Source organism: Anas acuta, chromosome 22 (genome assembly GCF_963932015.1).
Source record: "Anas acuta chromosome 22, bAnaAcu1.1, whole genome shotgun sequence".
NCBI classification, from domain to species: domain Eukaryota; kingdom Metazoa; phylum Chordata; class Aves; order Anseriformes; family Anatidae; genus Anas; species Anas acuta.
In genome coordinates, this window is record NC_089000.1 from 3427418 (window position 1) to 3450837 (window position 23420).

Below are 23420 nucleotides of genomic sequence, written 5' to 3' on the forward strand. Positions count from 1 at the left end.
TTGAGCTTGTGTGGTGACCTCTACAGCTTGCAGCAGCCACTGCATACATTATTAATGCCACCGTCTGTGCCAAGGACTGACCCTGCTTCCAGCCAGGGTCAAGGTCCTTTAATTATGCACTGTGAATTAGCCCAAACTGGGTGAACACAGAAATGGAATAATTTGCCGTTGGGTGAATGATCAAGTGCCCTGAAGACGAAGCAACTTGAGGAAACATGAGCATATAAAATCCTCCTCGTGCACAGCCCATGAATAAATGGGGAAGCGCTCGCCAGCGCAGCCATCTCCATTTCACCCTGGAATGTGATCCATTTTCCTAAAGGCAAACACAGCAGAAGCACGGTGCAGGAAGGGAAGCATGGCCCCTTCCCATACCTACCTGCCACTCCACGGGCACGTTTGTCTGAGCCGAAGAAATCTATGTAAACAGAAGGGAGCCAATTAGCAGCTGATGCAAACGGTTCAGTGGAAAGTTATTATTTAAAAGCTAGTTAAGATAATTAGGGGGCAGTTTAATTAAAACATCATCTTAAACACAAAATGAATGCAGTAGCTTTCAAGCCCAGCAGGATGCACAGCTAGTACTTTCCCTTGGGAAGTTGTTAATTAGTGCTTGTAGTGACTGCAAATAATAAATAAAAATAAAAATATTCCCACAAGCCTTAGAAATATTAGGAGCGTGGTTCCTTTCTGTCCAATGCACGCCCCCTGCTCAATCCCTAGGGCATGCCCAAAGAGCTTGAAGCAGAGCATCCGCAGGATATTGCAGAAGATTAGAAGCTGCAGGAACTCAGGCGAAGTTTTTGAAGGCCTTTGTTTGCAGTTAGTCTAACTGGCGCTGACAGCAGGGAGAACACCACTGGCATGCCCAAAAACCGCACCCCCCAGCTGGCCGCGCTGCAGGGTCCTGGGCTTTGCAGTTCGTCAGTTCTCACACAAGGACCTCTGTCACGAGAAGGTTGTTTATGATCAGGAATTGAAAGAAGCCTTGTTTATCCTCACTCTGCAGTCAGAAGAGATATAGCCTTGGAAAAGTCATTCTCAGGTACAGAGCTGCGGAGTACTTGTTGCTTCACCAAGAGGGATACAGAAACCTATGCAGAATTCAACCCCATCCCTAATTCTGTCTCCACAAGTGGATGAGCCAAACTTTATTCCTCTTAGAGAGTTTTGCAAAGCTCTTGCTGCAGCATTGCAAAGGATCTGACTCTGAGATCAGCAACCCTGGTGTTGACCAGGAGCACCTCTCGCTTTCTCACTCTGCTCGCTGGTGCAGACAACTCTGAGTGATGCTGCTAGACAAATGGTGGGAAGGGGACACAGCCGTGGCATTGTGGAGGACGTGCAGATGACTCATCCGTTTAAACAGCTAAAAGCAGATTTCTCCAGCAGCTACAGAAGGAGATGATCCAATTCATGCAGAAGATAATTGCCAGGGCTCTCAACAGAAGGCAAGGGCTCTGCAGCAGAAGAGATGGTGCTCACACGAGACCATGAAAGGCCTTGAGGAACACAAGTGCCGATGTTTTCTCAACCAAACACAGCCGAGCTCTGTTATCTAATTCACAAGCTATAGATTCTGTGTTGCCCAAGGGGAGGAGATTGCATTAATTTCTTATGAATCAATTGATCTGCTGCTATTTCAGGAACATCTACCTCATGGCTCTGTAATAGAGATGATTCCCAAACAGCAGCTCCCTTACTTAACACAAGTCACCCCTGAAGAAGAGCAGGGCAAGGGCCTGCAGCACAGGGCACTTTCAGGATGCAGGGCACACTCATACAAGGTACTGACCGTATCTATTCCTCACCTTGTTCTTGCACCCCAATCTGTATCAGCACAAAGCAGTTGTGAACTGTCACCACTGGGAATAAGATTGTGTTGCACCCATCTCACCCTGGCAGAAATGAGGACAGCAGGTAAAAAGCACTAACAAAATGGGCCAGGGGCTGCTCCCCTGGGGGGATAAATTCCAGAGTGATATCGTCTAAATGACAGGGAAGGAAGGTCATCTCTCCCTCTCTTTCTGTTCACATACAAGGAAAAATACACCCACTTCAGGTACGGCCAGAAGAAGGGATGCAGACCTCCAGATAGCAACCAACACGCATTAAAGAAGACCTCAGGGATCTCATACAGAGTTGTTGGCAGACAGCTGCAGGACTGGGGAAGGCAAATACATGCTTTATAACCTTTTTGCAGCCCTGGACTGTTCTAATATTTTGGGGCAGACCCTGCATTTGGCCCCTTGTATTTGACATGGGCAATAGTTTTCTATTTTGAAATGCTTAACCCAGTTGGTTTCCCATCAGAAATCCCTGTGGCTTCCTCTCAGTTTCATCTTCCATATGACCTAAAAGTGCATTAAAGTGTTGAGATTAACATTTATTTAAAAAAAAATATGTAAACAAGATACTTGGCATGCAGTAGATGACACTGCTCATTAATGAACCTGGACCGCTATGGCAGGGTGTAAAATCACTCCTAGGGTTCTGTTTAGACCCTCCCAAAAGCCACAGTTCAATCCAGGCAGTTGCTACACTTCCTATAAATATTGAATGTCTTATAGAAGACAAAAGCATGTTTTTTTTTTTTTTTCTCATTTATCACCCTAAACCAGATCCACAGTGAGCAAGTCTGCACGTGTAAAAGATCAATGGCATATTGCCAGTTTATATCCACCACAGCCCAAGCCCAAAGTATCTGGTGGATGCTGAACGCTCACTCTGTGTGCTCTGTGTAGGAAGCACACACAGATTTCTTTCTGAGCCGTCACAATGGAAACTGTCCCTGTATGTGACCCTTTCCATCGCTGCACAGTAATCAAAACCTCAGCCTACAAAGAGCTTGTCCCTGCTCTATTGAAGCCGGTCATAAACTCATATTCAGCCCCTTCGGGATGGGAATCTGGCCTAAAACAGCACGAGGAACCGACAAATATCTGAGATGTACTTTGGGACTACCCCACCTTGCACCTGCTAGAAGATGAACCATCAATTAATTAAAAGCGGTCTGGATATGGCCTAGAGACCCTGGTCTGAAAATTGAAGGCAGAAGTTTACATTTTACTCGGCACTTCTTCTCCTCTTGAAGATGTTTAAGGATTTTTGTCAGTTTATAAATGTACCTCCCTGCTCTGAGACAAGTTCAGAGACAATTTAGTTTTCCAGGAGAAGCCTTCTTTTGTAGACACGTGTAAGACAACAGGAATCCCACTCATCAAAGTCTTTCTGCTACTCTGTGTATCTGAAACACAATTACCTACCAGCATACCATTCCTGCCTTCAGCTTCTCTCCTAACTAATTAAATTCTTTGTCAGTCATCAATTCTCTCAGCATAAGAAGGGTCAAAAGGTGACCTGTGCTCGCGGCAGATTTGGGGGGGCGGGAGAGGAATCCATTTATAGGTAAGAATTTGCCCACGATGGTCTACATTTGCAGGGGATGCTTTCCAGTCACTTTGTTGCTAATAACAATCTGTCAACATTTATCAAATTTGTGTCTAATCATCTCATCTGCAGTGTCTTTTATTTTAGCAAAACATCAAACTAGAGGATATTAAAGAAAACATCTAGTCTTGCACAGCTCTATTCAGCAAAAGATATTGAGGCTTTTTATGCAGAAAGTGTATATCATTATAGCCGTTTTACAAACAGGAAAATGAAAGCACAGAGAGATTAAATGACTTGCTGGAGGTAGCAGAGCAGATCACTGGCTGAGCCAGAAACAAACTCAAGTGCCTCGAGTGCTGCTCCACTGCCCTGGATGACACCAAGGAAGGGCCAGCTCATTCAGCACTGAACACAACCACTTCTCAGCTCAAACTTCATTGTGAGAACCGCATACCAACGGTACACGGCAATTCAGGACAACTGCCACCTAGACACTCCCTCTGATTTGTGTCATCCATCTCTAATTCCCACCCCACAGTACTCAGTTGGTAAACACCTGAATTCAGATTCCATCAGGACAATAACATCATCCCATCACCAGCCGAGCCTGTTTGACTAAGTGCCTGGCGTTTCTGCTTCGCTCTCATCCACTCCTCACGGCTTCCAGCAACACGCCAGCCCCCAGCCAGGAACCGCAGCCATCTGCCCCTGTGCCCAGTGAGCAGCCGTGTTCAGAAAGTCCAGGATGGAGCAGCAGGCAGGGAGCAGCTGCAGGAAGGGAGAGCAGAGAGGCAGGGCAAGCAGCCACCAGGCGTGCAGCAGCTGTGGCTTCAGCCTAGGATGTGCTGCAGCTGAGCACCAGCCTGGCACTGAGAGGTAGCAAAGCACTGGGATGGGGACAAGGACACAGCCTGACAGTAGCCAAGGGTTAGGGCAAAGACAGAAGCTTCAGGGCTGGTGGCAAGGAGGGAAAAGAAAGGGCTGGCCTTGATCTCTGCGTTGTCTGAAGCGCCCCTATAGGGAAACATCAGGATTAGAGGGTTAATAAAAGCACTGTGCCTTGTGGCCTACAGCTGCTGACTGAATTGATCCAGCTCTGCCCATAGTGACTTGCTGCACAAGCACAAGGCATGCACGAAACATTGGTTCAACGCTGCCCTCGAAGGCAGCATGCCAATTACTGCACCTAGTGTCAACCCCAGCAGCAGCTCTTGTACAAGGGGAGCAGTGGCTGAGGGGACTCGGAGGAACTCATCACCGAGATCTAAACTAATCCGAATTACATTTGCATTTCATTTAGATTTAATAAGATAGTTATTGTTTGTTAATTGTGTGCCAATTGATTACCGCAGCAACATATTTATTGAAGAGGAATAATTCAGCTGAAGATGCATATCCGACTCATCTCAATTGAATTAAGCAGATTCAAAGCGATGTAGTGTCGTGGAGCACACATCCTCCAGCCTGATGCATGCACTTTGCAAAAACTGCTACATGCTGGAAGAAGATTGCTACACTCTGGTCCACAACAATCTGTGCCCAAGAGGAAGCACAAGCCACAAAGGACTCATGTGTAAGACACTGGAAGCCTACGTGTGAGCCCACAAGTGCTGAAAGCCACAGAGCTGTGTTCTGTGAGGGCTCCACGCAGTGCCAGTAGGGCAACTTCTGCCAAGAAGAGATGCACACACAAACACAAACATGCAAACATACAAACAGGTGGAAAAGTACACAGAAAGTCACTTCCAAACCTGGAAGCTGAAATCATGAGAGCCACTGTTGCCATCCAATCCATGGTTTCAGTAAAACGCAAGTTCTCACGTCTGCAAGACTCCACAGAGAGCTGAAAAAGTGGGAGGTCTGGCAAAGGTCACCCCTACAGAAGGTGAAGCAGAGGCAGACAATTCGCAGCTTGCATGCCAGCTCTGAAAAGGAGATCTGGGGTATGTGGGGATGGGGGAAAATTAAATCCCATTTGATGGATATGAGAAACTAAATGATCCTCTTCATGATGGTCTTCGCACACAAGCAGCTGCAAATCAGAGGATTGCTCCAGCCGGGAAATGTCAATTGTATGGAAATGTCATCTTCATTGCAGAGCTCTCCTGGGGCTGCTGGAAGCTGCAATTCAATTGCATTAATTTCCATCCCTCTCTCCCCATCTCCCTTTCTCTTTTAGTTTTCAATCTTTTAACCTTTATAAAAAAAAATAAAAACCGAGCATATTTTCTGCATTCAGTAACATTTTGTAGCTATAATTGTGCAGAAAGGTTAAAGAGTTTAAATTAGAAAGGTTGCTCCAGGATCATTGTGCAGCTGGATTCACGCGTTGCCTTCAGTTTAGAAAGTTAAAGATAGCACTGAAGAGCTTCCCCTTGCTGAGGCTGAAGCCTCCAGCATTTCAGTAAATGCTCAGTCCTTATTTTTCAAATAGCCCAAAGGCTCCCACATCTCAGGAGATTTTCAACAGCGAAATTTGTAAGTTGAGTTCAAACTGAAGAACAGATCAAGAGGAAGGAAATATGGAAAATATGAACACAGCTGAAGGCATTCCCCAACAGGAGGCCACTGCACTCGGAGGGGAGTCTCCAGACCAGGGGAATTGCCAGTCGGGAGCTTACGGCACCTCCAAAGCACCCAGGCATCAGGCAGTTAGAGTTCACACTTCCCACTTTGGGCATTCTTCACTTTCTTTGCCCCTATCCCAGGTAAACCTTACCTCGTTTCATAGGAAAATAGAGTAATGTATGCCGCCGTGTTGCACTGCAGGAGGAACAACAAAGTGCACGGTGGGGACAAGCAGAAGGCTGGTCAGGAGAGAGGGATTACGTGCATTACAATTGATTTTCCACTGTTAATGAACCATGAAGTGCTTGTGATTGCATCTTGAAGAGATTTATAATTATTCATTGAATCTCAGAAGATAATTAAACTTCATTAAACACAGACATGACAAGCTTGCACAGTAAGAATAAGCCCTGGAGCAGGTTTCTGATAGAAGAGGGAGATACGGTGTTGGGAGATGATAAAGAGAAGCGGGGGAAATAAGAGGGTTCTTCACTAAAAACAATTTTGTCCAAATGAGAAACTGCTGCCCTCGATGTATTTTTTTCTCCTGTTTTTCCATCGTTTTTAAGGGAACTTTGCTTTCTCTTTGACACCTCGTAATCACACCATGGCTTCTGCCTGACATTAAGGGTGCTTATAAAATCCACTTACCTATTCTGCACCAGTTGCTGTGTGAAAATGCTCTACAGCTTTAGAGGCAGTGGGCACTGGTCTTTCTGCATGTTTACCAAAGTGGCTGTGATGTAAAAACCCAGATTATGGAAGGAGCTAGGGAGAAGCAAGCGGAGGAGGTAGCAGGGATGGCAGCTCTTCTTCACATGGACCAGAATTCCCAAATAGTTCATCATGTGAGATAGAAAGGGAGTGTGTGGCTCTTCCAATAAGGCCAGCCTTAGCTTGGGACCCTGTGAGAATTTAGACCATTCCAGAGCTTTATTAGGATATAATGCCTCACATACTACAGGCTACTTGATACATTCAGTACTAGTTTAAATGATGTCCTAGTTAGATAGAAAGTGTTTGACTAGAGATAAGCAGAATCTAAGAGTATCTCAGAAAAGAAAATTATTCATCAAAGAAGGAAGCCGCTGGAGAAGGAAAAATCTAACAATAGTGTGCACAGCTGACAATCAAAGGAATCTTGTCCAGTCGGTAGCAGTAACTGAAGCCATTAACCAAGGGTAGCACTTGTTCAAAATGTTATTGTTGTGCTATTGGGAGCTGTCAGCGATCACCGTGCCCCAGCCAGGTGAAAATCTGCATCCTCAAATGCAGTGAGAGAAGCCACTTACTGCAGTACTCTGCTCTTTCTAAGCCAAAAACCCCTGCTGTCTTGGCTTAGGGTGACCTCACTGCCTTTTGCCATGCTGAATCTCCAGTCCCCTGTATAACATCATCTGCCCGATCTGCCAGGGGTTGTGCAGCATCAGGCTCAGCCAAACACCTGACTGCTGGGGCACCACCACTACTGCAGAGCCCAGAGGTACGTGCTCACAAAGCAAGCAGGAGGCTATCTGTAGGGGAAGTCAGCCTGGAGAAAAGGACAGAAATCTCAAAGTTGCCCAGTACGCTCTCTGTTCCTCTCAGAGGGCTCTCTTTTCATTACTTCCCTCCTAAAACTGAACATCAAGAGTTTTCAGCCCCGAGGCAGTCTGATTTTATTAAGAACTGGGAATGTTGACATGATATAAGAAAGACCCAGAGAAGATGCTTCTCCCACCAGGCTGACATAACTTTGCTGAGCACACATGCTCTGCAGAGCACAGTGCACAGGGGATGAGACAATGCAGTTTGTGCTATATTTCTGGCAGGAACATCTCTTTCCCATGCACACCCAGGGGAACAACCGAGCCCTACAGCTACATCTCTCTCATCTCTGCTTCATTTCCTATTCTTGCCTGACATAGCACCTCCTCTTTCCCTTGCCTCAGACCGACGTTAGAAATACAGGCATGGTATAACTGCAATCAAAAGGTTGTAGCTAGCATCTCACCACAGTAACGTTGCCAGAGACATCCAGCGTACACAGCCCAGCAAAATGATGGGCACAGACGAAATGAGGGATAAACAGGCAGGCACGCAGGCAGCAGTGGAGCAGCTGAGAGCTGTTACTTATTTTCTCCCCCAGACAATGTCTTTGGTTTGGGTGCACAGAGAGGATTCAGGTCTATCAGGCCTAATTTCAAATTGGTGCAGTTCAACTAGCGAAAATTCTTTCACAGAACTCCGTTTGTTTAATCATTTTGTTAGCCAATTAAGCTAAACTGATTTAAGCAAGGAGCGAGCCAGTCTTGCTGTGTATACCCAGAGCACTTGCTCCAATTTAGCTGACTGAATTTAAAATCAGGTTCAGGAAATCAGTGCAAAGCCTGCAGAGGGATTTCCAGCCTTTTCAGAGAAGAGAAAGGCCGAAGGGAGACTGTCTCCACCCTAGACTCTTCCTGTCTTCTTCTGCAATGAATCACACATCCCAGCTTTGCAATGAATGAGGTTTCTGAAGGCAGCGTTTACTCTGGCTCTCACCCCTGTGCTGTAGCACCATGTGTTTTACAGCATTGTCAAACATAATGATTCCTACCCTGGAGAGAAATTGGGTCCCATTTTATATTTTATTGCCTCAGAAAGGACATTTTTTACTTTCCACAGTCCACAGTTGGCAGCAACAGCCCCATAAATCTTGCCAAATGCTTTTTGTTGATATATTGTCCGGCAAGAAGTCTGTGAGGCTGGGGCCAGCATGGAGTAAACAAGTTAATGGACCCCTGATCCATGTCTGAAGAGGGAGAGCAGCAGGGATAAGGAGTGCTGCAAAGTCACTGCAAACAAAGTCCAGCAGCTGGCAGGTGAGCTAAGAGACCTCTGGGAGTTTGTTTCCCTTGCTTCATCCAGAATAACAGGAAGCAGCGATGTTTCCTGGCATCGAGCTTGCCCATGAAAGTGGGCCTTCCACCAGAAAGCTCACCCCTGGTGCCAACTTACTTTGCCAGTCAGTTTTATGTCTGCTGCGAGAGCTCTGGCCAGCTCTGATAGGGCACGGCGGTGGGGAAACCTGTGGGAGTCCCAGTGCAAGCCAGCAGAACTCGCTGAAACCAGCATAAAGGAAAATTGGAAGGAAGTGCAAAACAAGAATATATTTGTGCCGGTGAATGTGTCTGCGTAGGAATGGATTTCACAGCTGAAGGGACAAAGTGCACTGGAATTGCATGCTGTGAGCACAGAGGAATAAAGACGGGAGAGAACCTCCCTGCCCACAGGGAGAAGGCTCATTGCAGTCGCTGTGCATGCGTCCTGATAGGAGAGCCAGCACAGGCGAGATTGTTAGATGTAATCGTGTTGGACATGGCTGCAAGCAGTCCCTGTACAGCAGATGAACATGTTTGTAGTCACAGGGGTGTATTTTGGTGCCTGTTTCTAAACGTACATGGGCGGTGATGGAGGGGAAGATGTTTGCTCTTGCATTATGCGAGTACCCAACATTTGCCCTGTACGTGTGTTAGCTGGCTTAGGAGTAGGAGTATGTGTAGGTGATGTGGTCTCCTTGTGTATTAGCACATGTATATACAGACACGCCGTCCTTGAGCCAAGGCCTCCTTTCTAATAGACTTGTTCTTTGTGGGTGATGACGGAGCCCCTGCCTGAGAAAGAGATGTTCAGCTTGATTCCTCTGGGCAGCTAATGAACCGCTTCCCTCCTCTCCATCTTTGTCCCTGTGCTCCTCCCCGAGCTCCAACAGCACTTTGTGTGTAATGAAGAGATAATGCCATAATGACTTGATATGTTACACTCAGCCCAGGCATAATGCCTTGGAACAACTAAGTGCCACGGTGCAAATGCTCTAGCAGCTCAGCTGGTCATGTCCAGTTAATACAAAGCCCCGTGTGCCTCTCCAGGCAGAGGAACTACTCAATGGAGCTTCACTGCACAAAACAGAACCAGATCTCACAGTGCCAAATGTCCCGAGCTTTACTGCCCCATGCTTTGCCTCCAGCCATGGGGCAGGAATGCAGCTGTATAAACACAGCCTGTACCAGTCACCATGGCCGGCTCTGATTCCTTATGAACTGAAAAATCTCCCAAGGCCTCAAGAACAAAAATACTGCTAACCCTGGCTGGAAGCATAATGAACAGGGAGAAAGATTGATTGCTGTGGCTGTAATTAAGTGAGAGGCTTTGACAGCCTCATAAGCCGCAAAAGCCAAACCAGAGTCCTGATGTGGAATTACCATGGCATGGCCTCCCTCGCTGCACGCCGTCACCTTCTCCTTTTAGGGCCAGCGCCTTAGGATTCTGAGCACGCAGCTGCCCTGCTCCAGGTTTTATAGGCTAAAAGTCATTTTAGGGGAAAATGGAAGAAATGAGCCTCCCACTGCTGAGCGTGATAGGAAGCTCAGGGACCGACTATGTGTGGGAAGGAGAAGCAACTGTCGAGCTGCCTCCCACCTTGCGCCTCACCTGGTTATAAAGTGTCTCTCCAACACCAAGCACATGGCTTTGCATCCATTTATAGCCTGTGAATGGTGTCTCATACCCAGGACAGAAGGGCGTGGGGAGTGGGGGAGAGAGGAGGGTATAATTACCCACCAAGGACTTGAATCCGATGAGATTTACACCCTTCCTTGGCCATAAACATTCCGGAGAGCTCTAGAGACATAAACACGCTTGTTCTCTGTGCAGAGAGGCAAATGCTGCCTGCCAACCTACAGCTGCTCAGCCTCCCCTACAGGCCGGTTTCCTAAGGATAACCTGGTTCTCAAAGGGGTTGCAGCTCTCTCCATGCCCATTTGCACATAGAAGTTCCTCTCCCTCAGTTCCTCAGCCCAGCTCCATGCTGGAAGGGCTGCATGTGACAGCCAAAAACCAGGATCCTCACTTGCAAGTCAAAAGAAGACCTCCCAGCTTGGCAGATATCTCAGAGATCATCACAGCAACCTCCCTCATGAGCCTCTCTGCCCTCTTCCCCAGTGTTTGGCTTCCTGTGATGCACAGCCCTCTCAGCAGACCCTCTCTTTAAGCCATAACCCGCATTTTTGCTGCAGCTCTAGGGGAATGCATGGGTCATGGGAAACGAGATTTGTGCCAGCCCTTGAGCTCGCACTGAACTCACAATGAACTCGAGAGAGACGGGGACTTTCCCATCTCTCTGCTTGCGCTCTGCCTTCCAGCACCATTCCTGCACCTCGCTGTCCTCCTCCTCCAGTCCTACCCAGAAAGAGAAAACTCCTCAGTCCATGCCACCCTCAGCTCCTAGCACACCATTCCCTTTCCACAGATTTGTCCATGGCTGCTGTCCTCTATTGCACCACAATGTTTTTACCTGCTATTTTGAGGATGTGCATGTTAAACGTTTATTGCTCATTGAAGTGATTCTCGAACCAGGAATATCCCTCCCACTTTACAGTCTCCTTGAGAGGTGACAGCTCCTTGCAATGAGGTGGGGGAACAGAGGAAATGAGAACTTGATCCTGCTCCTAGCTCTGGCACCAGCATTTTCTGTATGGGTGATTTGCTTGGGCTGCCTCCATTTCCCCTGTGACTGCCTCACAGAGGTGCTGTGAGACTGAGCCATCTGACTTAGATAAAAGACTTCAGATGAGAGGAACTAGGAAAGGGCACAATTATCTTGTGACACGATGCCTTTGAACTTCCCAGTAACCAGGCAGTGGCTCAGCTAGCGAGATCCTATTGTAGCCAGCCTCTGAGCCCGACTGGGGAATTGAGCAGTGTCACCGTAACTTTGCAGTGCCTCTCCCCAAACGTGTTTGCAGTGCGTCCTCTCGGCCAGGATGCCTGACCCCAGCACAGTCCCGCTTCAATCCCTGTCCATCACACATTGTTGGCCTTGAGACTCGGAGCGCTGGGGGGTGACAGACATATCCGGAGAGTGACAGACTGCCCGAGTCAGCAGAATGCAGCCTGTTGCCATGGAAATCCGAGCCCCCCTTTTTCAAGCATCTGTGCAGCTCAGGGGAATGTGGCCAGCTCCCACTGCGAAAAATCTTTGTAAAGAGTCCCGCGGAGAGTTGGTTTTGTATCCCACAATTGCTCTTTGCTCCCCAGCCCAATTATGTGTTCTAGCAGGAAACGCTGGACCTCAGCTTGGCTCAGGATGCGTGACGTCAGGATGCATTGTCTAACAGCTGAGCCTGCAACCAAGGGCACGATTTTCTAGTACAAAAACTCTGCAGGAAAAATTTCGTTATATATATATTTTTTTTTAATATTGGAAAAGATCCATTTTCACTGCTGTGCCACAGGACATCACCAAGTGTTGCCATTGAAAGCATGTTTTGGGGAGATCTGCTTATCTGAACGTGCAGAAGTTGGATCTCCGAGGCTTGTTTATTGTCCACAGCATTGTTAGGTTTTTTTGGATATCGACAAAGGCATTGTAATAGGTGGGACACCTAAATAAAGATAAAACCAAGCGGTAGGACAGTGGGGTGTTGATGGAAAATTCCAGAAAACAAACCAACATTTTTGGCTACAGCATATCTTGTAACTGCAGAAAACGGAAGCACAGCGCAGGAGTTATTAATCATTTCTTTAACATTTCCAAGCTTCCATCACGTGTGCCACTCACACAGATCTGGGCAGTTTTATCACCAAGAATACTTCTCTGCGTGTACAAGTTCCTGATATTCTGTGCCAGCTGTGTACACCACTGATATATGTTGGCACGTGCTCAAAGACAAATGTGCTCACGTGTCCATCAAAAACTTTTGTCAGGCCTAATGACCTGCCCCGTTTTCCCCATAAAATGGCTTTGCATCCAGAAGTTTACTTTCCCAATCACATCGACCCTCTCGGTTCTTACGACATACCAGGGTGCTGCTGGTGGAGGCTCCTGCTGTACAAGGCAGGCAGTGAGCACTAGGGGCATGCCTGGGGTTTCAGAGCCTCAGACAGCATCATTAGCCAAAGGCCACACGTCCAAGCTGTACAAAGAGGCAGGGGTGTGATGGAGAAGAGCCTGAGACAGCTCTTCATTGCATTGTTTTACATGTGACCCTCTGGGAGTGGCCAGTTGTTCAAGGAGATGTGATCATAAGCTCTCCAAGGATGCTGGCTTTGTGACATCCAAAGCACAGGCATTTGAGATCTTCCCCCAAAAGGCCATGACAAAACACCCTCAAGACTTGCTCTCAGCCTTCATTCCAGTAGCTCTGAAACACACTTAAAAGTCTAGCTCAACGCACCAGGTTTCTCGTGCTGTTTCTTACCCCACAGATAAGCAATTGTCAAACGCTGCTGGAAGAGATGCCTGATGCCTTTTCATCATCAATGGCCCAAAGCCCTCCCCAAAGGCACTGCACCCATGAGATAAACATATATAGAGAGATTGTTGAGCATACCCCCTGAAAGCCACGGTTTATGCTCTACAATTCCCTTGCCTTGCAGTTTGAAAAGTTCCTTCTGAGCTTAGCCATGGAAATCTCTCTCAGTCCAAACAGCCTCCCCAGAGAAGAAAGAGATTTACTTCCTCTTTGTCTTTCCCAAAGTCTTTTTCCAGAGAACTACAATAAATATGACAGGCACTGTAAAACCCACCGAGTATGCTATTTCTGTTCCTCTTCCCACCGCTGCCAGTATAAATATCACCCTGAGCTCTGGGAACCAAGAGCCCAGATAAAAGCATGCTCTCATTGGGCTGGGGAACTGCATCCTCCAGGAAGAGGGAGGGAGGGCGTTCCAGGGACACCACCAGGAAATATTTTCCCTTTAAATATCACATTTTCTCTCATGGATTCCAGCAAACTGCTATTATGATGCACCCCAGAGGGTCACTGTAAAGACAGACCACCCCAAACACCCTCTTGAACATTTCTGTAGCTCTCAAGGCTGTCTGTTGGGGTGAGCTCTGCTTGTCCTTCCTTCCCTCACTCTTGCTAACAGAGCTGCTTTTCTCCATACTCTGCTATGGCAAGCGATTAGATATCTTCAAACTAAGGCTGCACACTTTCACACAAATCCTCCTGCAGTTCTCAGAGGACTTGAATCTCTGCCCAGTCACTTTATAGGCTAGCAGGCAGGGTCACAATGGTCTAATCTCGTAATTTCCTTCCCCCAAAGAGCTTGGAGCAGGGGGCTCTGCTCATAGTTTTCATACTGTTAGGGCTAAGCACCCTAAAGGACCTTGCAGCCCTTCTTACCACAACAGAGAACCACCACATGAGCAATTTCTCTCTTGTGACCTTCCCGTTAGCATCCCTGACTCCAATTCACGCACCTGCATCTCCATGAATTTGCTTCCAGATTATCATGAACTCATCTCCAACCTCATTTTCATTTTCTTCTTTTTCTCTTTGCTTGTGAGGCTTTACCTGTTTGGCAGCTTCATTATAGGTGACCTTCAGCACTGGCTTTGTTTGGGAGATGATTTAGAAACAAATTACTGATCTATTTCGTTCATCTCCTCCCTCTTGCTGAAGGCAGCATGAGCAGCACTGGAGAGGATGTCTGAAACAGCACATTTTGAACACGTTATAGAAGGAGAGCAGAATGTCATCCTCCATCACGTTGCAAAATGAAGGGGCCAAAGTGCTCTTGAAGAAGTGCCAAAACAATTGCACAATTTATTGCAAGGGTACAGGTGAGTCCAATTTAGATCAGTGAGGAAACAGCTCTTAAGGAATTGGGGGCTCAACTGAGAACAGACGGAGGCTGCAGGGAAGTGTGGGAGGCAGGTGGCTGTTCATAAGGCAGGATTGCTATAGCACATGGGCAAAGCAGAAGGAAGATGGACCTTGTTGTTTTGGTTAAGTATCATTGGAACCAGTGAGTAGACCTGCTGTCTCTGAATCTGGCTAAATCAAAGAACAGTTCCATGTCTCAGTTTGGTACAAACTGAAGCAACAGAGGTCACCGTTCAAATCAGACAAAGACAAGGGTTGAGCACAAGCTACAGCTCACAGTTGTGAATTTTATTGTAGACTAATGGTTAGAGGAGCATTTCTGTGTGTGTGTGTGAATGAGAAAAATATGAAAAAGATGAAGAAGAAAAATAATCAGAGCTGGAGTATATCACCAGGAGCAGTTAGAACACCAAGGGAAACAATCAAAAAGAGAGAAGTGATACTAGAGAAAAGTGTGATTAGAGAGTCCTCCCCTCCTAAGTGTTACTAAAAGCCAGAGAGAGTTAAAAGCAGAGTAAGTGGGGAAGCAGGAGTTGGGGAGTCCCTGCTCTTGTGGTGTAAAGACTTTTCAACCATTATAGCATAATATGTAGAGCGTATACAAGCAGCAGACCCTTAAATAAGTTTCAAAGATCTGAAACATTGGATCCACTCATGAGGATCCGATTCTTTTTCTTTTTGGCAGTGGCATCCCCATTAGCCAATAGTACCTGAGCAAGAGACAAGCATTTACAGAATAGCACTGCTGAAATTTTAGTGCCCAACATGCAGAACTCTTGGATTCTCTTGGATCCTCAGTAAGGTTGGTAACTGAGCAGCAGTCAGTGACCCCAGGAACAGCTGAGAGCTTTGCAGAACTGCATTCTTAGCCTGGGAGCTCACAGTGATCTGTAAGTCATACGTACGGTCTGCTGTGTGACAAACATATTGAGAGGATCTATGTGATTCTTAATCCGCGTAGGCTCAGGAAGAGACAGCATAGACAAGCTGAACTATTTGGGGAATAAAATTAGTAGCAGGCTGTGTTACACAACCATTTCAGCACAGTGACTTATCAGTTGAGGAGAATTCAATTTACAAACAGAAAACATACGAGGAAAGTCAAGACTGTAAGCAAAGCATTAACAGAAGAGCGCAGTAATGAGACGCTCATGTAGGAGGTGATTGGCTGGTCCACGTGGCAGAGAGCAGCACAATGTGGCTACAGGGAAATAGCAGGAAGAGATTAAGTGCTGACACTGAAGTGCTATTTCCAGCTGACATTTATCTCTGCCTTGGAATTCCCAGTTGGAGAGAAGAGGTGACAACAAACAGGAGAAATTTACACTGGCCACTTTATGCAAATCTAACCTTTCTGCACCTGCCAGGTGGGAAGCATTTATTTACTCTCTGGCTGGCTAAATTGGCAGAAGCAGCGAATCTGAGCAGAATACAGAGAAGGTCAAAGGAATGTGGCTCATGACTGTAATTTCAGGACCTGTTACAGGCATTACAATTTTAATGTGGCAGTTGAGAGATATACAGCATAGGCAAATGAACTGGCAGAAGACAAGTGCATGTGCCAGTGTATTCTTCCACGAGGATTTCATTGCTCACCGGTGCATAGGCTCGGAGATGCTAACCTGTGTCCTTTCCTGTGTCTTGCTCATTAAGGACCTCAGCAAATTCCTCTAGCTCAAGTATGAAGAGTGATTAATTTCGGACCATGCAGATCTGAGTTCAGTCTCCTTTGTCACAAAGACTTATCAAGATGCGAAGATGTAAAGCTGAGCAGTTACTGCGAGATGTCCCAGTCTTGGCGTGAATTTGTTACAAATTTAAATAGAAAGATAACTTAAATGTACACTATCAAAATAACGAGTTCATACTGCACTCTAACAAGTGAAACATAAATTCTTGCCACCCTAGAACAAGATTGCCCTTTTTTTGGCATGCTAAATATCTTTGCAATATATAGTCATGTTCAGCTTTTTACATTAAAAAGACTCTTTTTGTTCACATAAATAAAATGCAGCTGTCTCTTGGGTAGGAAGCAACACAAGAGCTCTGTCCATGATACAGAAGACGAGGAAAAAAGTAAAGGCTGTCATATCTGGCTAAAAGTATAGGGGAAGACTTCAGATGGGCTGCAGGTTCCTTTGTACCATACTGAAACATGGTCATGACCCAGGAGTCATGTCAGCACAGTCAGCACAAAGCCTGAGTTTTCAAACAGGACTAACAACTCAGGATCCTACGGACATAATGCCTTCAAGGGATTCATTTCTGAAAAGTGCTCAGATCTTCCTGCATCTTTAAGGCATCAGTGGCTGGGAACCCAAGAGCACTAGATACATACATGCATAGCTAAAAGGGCTGCTGACAGCCAGCATGTTTTAGAACTTCCTGAAGGCTCTTGATTTCAAAAGCCAAGTCACTTTATAACCCACCAGATTGGTTTATCAAACAGGACACTTTCATCAATAAGGGCTCTCACTTTAAGGCTTCTGACCGTAGGTGGCACCAGGGTCAAATGTCCAAGCTCTTCACTGCCCCTGTGAAAGACAGGAATTGACTTCTGAACAAAACAAACCATCTGTGGCATCTTGTTCCTCTGAGATCTGCAGGGTTTTAAAAAGAAGATGAAATAATGCAACGTTCACAGTAAACACCACTGAAATGGGCAACGTTTCAGCAAGTTCACTGCTTCCTCAGCTGATAAACCATCACTGTGCAACATTGGGACCAAAGCAAACAGCATTACACTTCAGGGCCTCATGCAGACAGAGCTGACAGGTTCCCAACACTGTCCTACAGATTTCAGGGCTCTTTCAGCAGCTGTCATTCAGCCTCGTTTTGCTCAGCAAGAACCAACAACAGCCTGAGGTGATCTGGTTGCAGGGCACGCCAGGGGCATATTTCTGAATGGGGCACACCCTCACATTGCCCATGCCCTGCACCTCTGTCTGGCTGTTTTTGTGTAAGAAGGGGGAAAAAAAAAAAAAAGAAAAAAGAAAAAAGAAAAAAGAAAAAGAAAAAAAGAAGAAAAAAAAAAAAAGAAAGAAAGAAAAAAAAAAGATTTATGAAGGGTCAGAAGAAGAAAAAGAAAGAAAACCAGAGAAAGAAAAATCCCACAGGATAAAAGAGCTGAGAAATTCAAGGTAGTTTTAAAGCAGTTAGTGAAGTCAAGAGCCCAAGCTGACCTGAAGTCACAGCAGTGAGAAAGGAAATGGACTTTAAAGGACTTAGGCTGAGATTTTCAAAGCCTTTTCAACAACTTGGATGTTCATTTCCGTTCATTTTATTGGATTCTGGCCAACAAAATCCTGTGGGCTGCTCTAATTCTGGAGGTCTGAATTCTGAAAAGAGGATCTAGACTTTGCTTTATTGTTTATAATTTTTTTATAGACCTCTATAAAGAATCAGTAAAAATAACAACCCTTTCCTACATCATCAGAGATTCTGAAGGGTCAAGAGTTGTAGGCTGCAGAAGAATCATCGCCAAGGATAAAAGGGAGTTACAAAGAGACTCCAGAACAGTAGATGGGTGCCTGGCATTCATGATCTCATGGCTCTGTTGTTTTCCCCCTTTTTCTACCACAATGGCTCCTTAAAATGCATAGTGTTAGATCAGATTTCCCCCGAGTTACTGGAGTCACTGCAGCACTGTATGGAAAAGCAGGAAAATTATGCTGTCTTAGGAATTTTCCACCTCATTCCTATCACATAGTTATTTCATCACCTTACAACACTTTGGTCTGAAGGCAGTAGCCAGCCCCAGGCACACTGCACTGTACAGGACTGGCAGCTCCTTCACGGGACTAAATGCTGAGAACTGGCTGCCACAGAAGCCTACAGTATTTTGAAGGACTTCTCATATCCCATAGGCTCACGGGCTTCTCCCATCCCAATTCCTGACACCACAAACAGCCCACCAAATGCAGGTTGTTTCCCTTTCCTGTGCAATAGTGGAAAACTGTTTCTTCTGTTTTACAGTTCTCATGAGCTCCAGGTTACGATGGCTTGGGGCTTCGGTTCTGTCAGGCTGCTGGCTGCCCAGCAGGTAAAGAAAGCAGTAAGTGGAAAGTAATTGATAGCAGCAGGTAGCTCCAATAAGTTTCATAATCAATACAATTTATAGCTGAGACAGCTCCAAACACTGAAGCAGGGAAGCCCAGCTTAATATGTTTATAACCTTTCTCATTTCTTTTTGTTCATTTTTATGTCCTTCCTTCTTTCAGTAGTGTTCAAGTACTAATTTCTCCATGGACATAACAAGCTCATGCTTCATTCACCATTATCTTACAAATGCCTTGTAAATTGATTTACCTGTATGGCAAAGGGGAACTACCCTAGATCTCTAGGACAGAGGAGAGATAAGACACGTGGCCTTAATCTCAGCAGGAAGTAATTTAATTTTTTTGTGGTTGTTGTTATTGGATTTAAAGTGAGCATAAATGAGTAAAAATCAGATGAAAAAGAATTACCCGCTGTCCACTGTATCCTCCCCTCCCCCCAACAAGAAAAAAAAAAAAAAAGGTATAGGGAGGAAGTGATCATTAAAACAGAGTTTTCATCAATAACTGGTTACTTAATTTCCAGCATGTGGAGAAGGAAGGATGACTTCAGCAGTTCTGATGTCAGGGGACTGTACATAGATTTCTTACATGCACCTTGTATAGTTTTTCATGTCTTAATTTCCCCGCTCACAAACCAGGGATAGAACATATCATTCCCTCCTCGTGAAGGGTTTCTTTACCTCATGCACACTGAGATCATGCAAAAAAAAATACTCATTATTTAAATACATGTTCTCTCTGTACTAAAAAAACACAATTTGCAACTGTTCCGACAGGTGACATAAAACAAATCAACAATAAATCAAACAATTATGGCTTTCTGACAATGACCAAAGACTGCATCAAGAAAGATGGGAGATGTTTCCAAGTATTCTTGACGGATCCAAGTTTAGATAGTTTACTGCTCACACCTAAATGTTCCAGCTGACTGTGCCAAGGACCCTTCAGACATCCTGCCAGTCTTGTTATTGCATGGACACACACTCACAGTTCTGAACTCCGACAGTCTCTTCTGTCATGGTGTTTGTGTGAGCTTTAATTAACGTGGTAAGAGGATCCTCAAGAGGACAGATTTGAAGGGCAGGAAAGCAGTGGTAGAACTAGGTGTTACAAGGGCTTTCTAATGCTTTTGCACAGATAAATTAGGATGCAAGAAGGAATCAACTGATATTTTCCCCATGGCACAGCACAAAAATTACCATGCAGTCCCAGAAACATGTGCTATGTGTAGCACCTCCTACCTGAAACCCACTGGAATGTCCAGAAGTCCTTTTGCACATCCTTTTCCAGTGAGTTGGGTATCAAATCTTTCTCCTTCTCAGCAACTTCTGCTTCCCAATATGATTCCTCTAGAAAAGGAACAACATCAAATTGATTACATGGAGAAAGTGGGTACAGAAAATTTTGCTCTGTATCAAGAGCATTTTTCTTCTTCCTTTTTAGCTGAGATGGGAGATGGAAGAGCTGATATTCAGTTCTTTCAAAACTTTTCACAGAATCATCACAATATTTTTCAATACAAAGACAAACAAAAACAAGTTTTAACCTGAAAAAATGTCTGTCTTGTTAAATATAAAAAGCTGGTAATTATTTCAAATAGTCAGACAGAGAATAGTCATACTATAGAATTATGAAAAGTCTGTATTTGTCAATTAACAACACTTTTTTGGGAAATTTTCATTAAAGGCCATTTACCAGTGAGTAAAAAAACACACATTTTTCAACATAATGCTAAAAACAGTCTCAGGTGAAAGAGTAAAACTCATTAGAAGGCCTGTTCCAGCTGAGGAATCCAAACCAAGGGCATCAGAACTCAAGGTGTCCCATTTAAACAATCACTGGTCCTCACAGACGGACTAGCAAGCAGCCAGAAGGCAATCTCTAAAAACACAGACTCCCTGCTGCTGCAGGATGGAGGCACAGTCATAGTCAGATGGCTACTTCTGAAAGTTTTTCAGAAGAAATTACCTCAGCCTTTTTACTCTGAGAACCATGGCCTCCTTGAGCTTACTATAGGAAGGTTTTCTTTGTGACAGGGACAAGTTTCATGGGACAAATCTTCTTAGGGGATAAAAACGAGAAGCCTGCCGTCAGGACCCAGACAGGAGTTTAAATTCTCCCATGTGCAAAGATCCAGCCCCAAAAGGCCGAGGTGTTCCCCAAGCCCCGCTGACCAGCTCTCAGGAGGATGCTGAGAAACATTTGAGCCGCTCATTGTGTGATTCTGTGAGCCTGAGATCCTGTTCCTGAGCCATGAGCAGGGACATTTGTCTTCTTCCCTGGGAGCAGTGCAGAACCACCCATGCTTCGTGATACGCATCAGAACAGGACTCCTCAAGCAACGCCCAATAGCAGCAACGCCAGGAAGAGATACTGCATCAGGAAGAAGATTTCCCTTTCGTTTTAACACATTTTAAATGAATGAATAATTCATCCTGGATGACTTTGAGCTGAGGCGACTCTCCATGTTACCACCTGATTATATGTTCCATAAAAAGAGATGACAGCAATTTATCTCTTTTCTCTTGCCGGGTGGGCTCATGGGGGGATAAATATGCTGCCACCAAACCGGAGTGATGAATCATCCCTCAGAGCAACCAGCGACATTTTTAGTGATTTGGCATTTAGTGCTTCCCAGCGGGAGTGGTAAAGAGAGGAACATCAGCATAAACCTTCAGGAAAGGAGGGAAAACTCTGGGCAATGGAGGGCTTTGTTCCCTCTGTTCATCTCCATAGGATTAATTCGTTGCTGAATACCCAGCAAAGGCACCTGGGCAGAAGAGCCTTTCTCCTGAAAGCGGTGGAGTCTGTAAAGATCAGGTGCTCACACCGCTGTCTAGTGTTAAGGAAAGCAACTAATAAGTCTTACCCTGTTTTATTATTGATTGAACAGTGGGGTTGGGCTGGAGAAGAGCTCCGTTCGACATTGCCCAGAATCATGCTTCTTTCCCCTGGGTCACTTGTCTAACAAGTTGTATAGCATGTGCCAGCCTTTCAGCTGGAAAATGGGAGGGAGAGAGATTTGTGCTGGGCATTAAAGCACGCTTAAAGGCGAGAGAGGACTTGAAGAGGGTGCTGCTGTGGCTACAGGGGCTCTGTTCTTTTACCCATGCCCACTTAGGCCAACCTGAGCCTCTCCCAGGAGGGGACCATTAGCTCTGCATGGGGCTTTTTGGATGATCTGAAACCACCAAGCACAGATCTTTTAGGGGAAAATCTGAGAAGCAAGGGCTTGCTTTCTTAAACGAGATGCCCCGATATTACTGCAGTCCTTTATGGGACATCCCTTACATTTATGGGCATATAGATAACTGCTGTCATGCTACAGCAAGCCAAAGGCAGCCAAGCGCCCAGTGCTCTTGCCCCCAGACAACACACCCTGGCTCTAAGTTTTCTCCCCTTGCTGCAGCCCCTCTCCCACACAGCCTCATGCTGTGCTCTGCCATTAAATGCACCCACCAGCACAGCAAATAAAACATTTCCTCGTGCACATATTGTGCTGTGCACATCCACACCTCTGGTGCCTTTACCTTCACACTTTGTTCTGCTATTTCTGTCCTCCTTGCTACTCCCAGCCTGCAAGGGGCTGATACAGCATGTAAATGTGCTACAAAGACACATCCTCCCCGCCCCCGTGCTGGCTATGGGGAACATAAAACACAGCGGAGATTGCTGCTATTTTATTATTTATGAAGCTTTGGTTATTTCATGTATAAATAATCCATGACTGCAAAGTGTTGCTGGCACTGTAATTGAATATTCATGAGGTATTTTTGTTGAGAATTTTCACCATCGTTGCAAACCCAGACACAAAACTAAAAATCATCATAATAAAAATTTCATCTGTCATTTCACAGTTTCAACCTCTGGGAAACAAAATCTCTCTCTCGTCCACCCTGAGGAATTCCTGAGACGGGGGAACGAAGCAGTGGGGTTAATCTGGAAGGCAGGTTCATGCTGCATTGGAAAGAAGCAGGCACATCCTGCATCCAGCTCTGCCTGCTGTCCCTTAACGTTGTCAGGATGCTTCATCTGTGGATGTTTGCTGTCTGCAAGGAGCAAATGCAAATTTCCCCCTCTCCTTCCTAGAAACATCTCTCTTTTCAGGTTTAATCTTAGCCAGAACCTTGATAGAGAAGCACCCAAGTGGGATCGCTCGGCAAGCAAAATGGAAGCATGTTGCTGCCACCCTGTGGAAAACGGTAGCCCCCAATTTTTGGGACCACTCTAGAGAGTCACAAACCTACAGTTAGTATGATGGTTAAAAAAGATTTGTGAGGCAGTCATTGTCCTGATGAGACCCAGGGGTGAATAAACTGGGGATTTTCCTTGATGTAATTGTAGGATCTGGACAGCCGAGGTTTGGGTGCCTGCAGGTATGATCGATGCTGTTTGTGCTACACCTGTGGTGGACAGGAGGCATGTGCAGCATGGGGATGGAGCACTACTGCTGCACGGGCTCTCACGGACACTTTGGCAAATTCCTGGATGCCTGCAAAGAACAAGTGCCTCTTGCATCCCAGGATAGCCTAACGTGCAGCTTTACTTGATTGTCATGCTGAGATTCCCTTCTTCTTCTCCCAAGGCTCTTTATTCACTGTGACCTTCAGCTCTTTCTACTCCACCCCCAAAAAGGCAAGTGGGGACCAACCAAAAGACAGCAGCACTATCCAGACACTTCCCTTCCCCTGCTTTTTCTCCATAACTTCTGGTCCTACTAGTGAGGAGGCTCTGCAGCTGCCTGCATGGCACATGCCCCCTGCCCCTT

At 45.7% G+C, this 23420-nt stretch overlaps 1 protein-coding gene and 1 long non-coding RNA gene across 6 annotated transcripts in view; one reads left to right on the plus strand and one right to left on the minus strand.

Annotated features, from left to right (window-relative positions):
• Positions 1-23420, minus strand: part of DISP3 (dispatched RND transporter family member 3) — a 104596-nt gene that overhangs the window by 78032 nt on the left and 3144 nt on the right. For 4 of the 5 annotated variants that reach the window (XM_068658334.1, XM_068658330.1, XM_068658331.1 and 1 more), the window contains one exon: positions 19894-20001. In XM_068658334.1, coding sequence (XP_068514435.1) covers positions 19894-19932 — 39 coding nt within the window. In that variant the 5' untranslated portion in view covers positions 19933-20001. Of the gene's footprint in view, positions 1-5144; positions 5505-19893; positions 20002-23420 lie in introns of those variants that run through there. The other variant, XM_068658336.1, reaches the window with a different exon arrangement.
• Positions 599-2797, plus strand: LOC137843274 (uncharacterized). Its single transcript, XR_011089434.1, has 2 exons — positions 599-1920; positions 2043-2797. It is a non-coding gene; the product is annotated as an uncharacterized lncRNA (long non-coding RNA).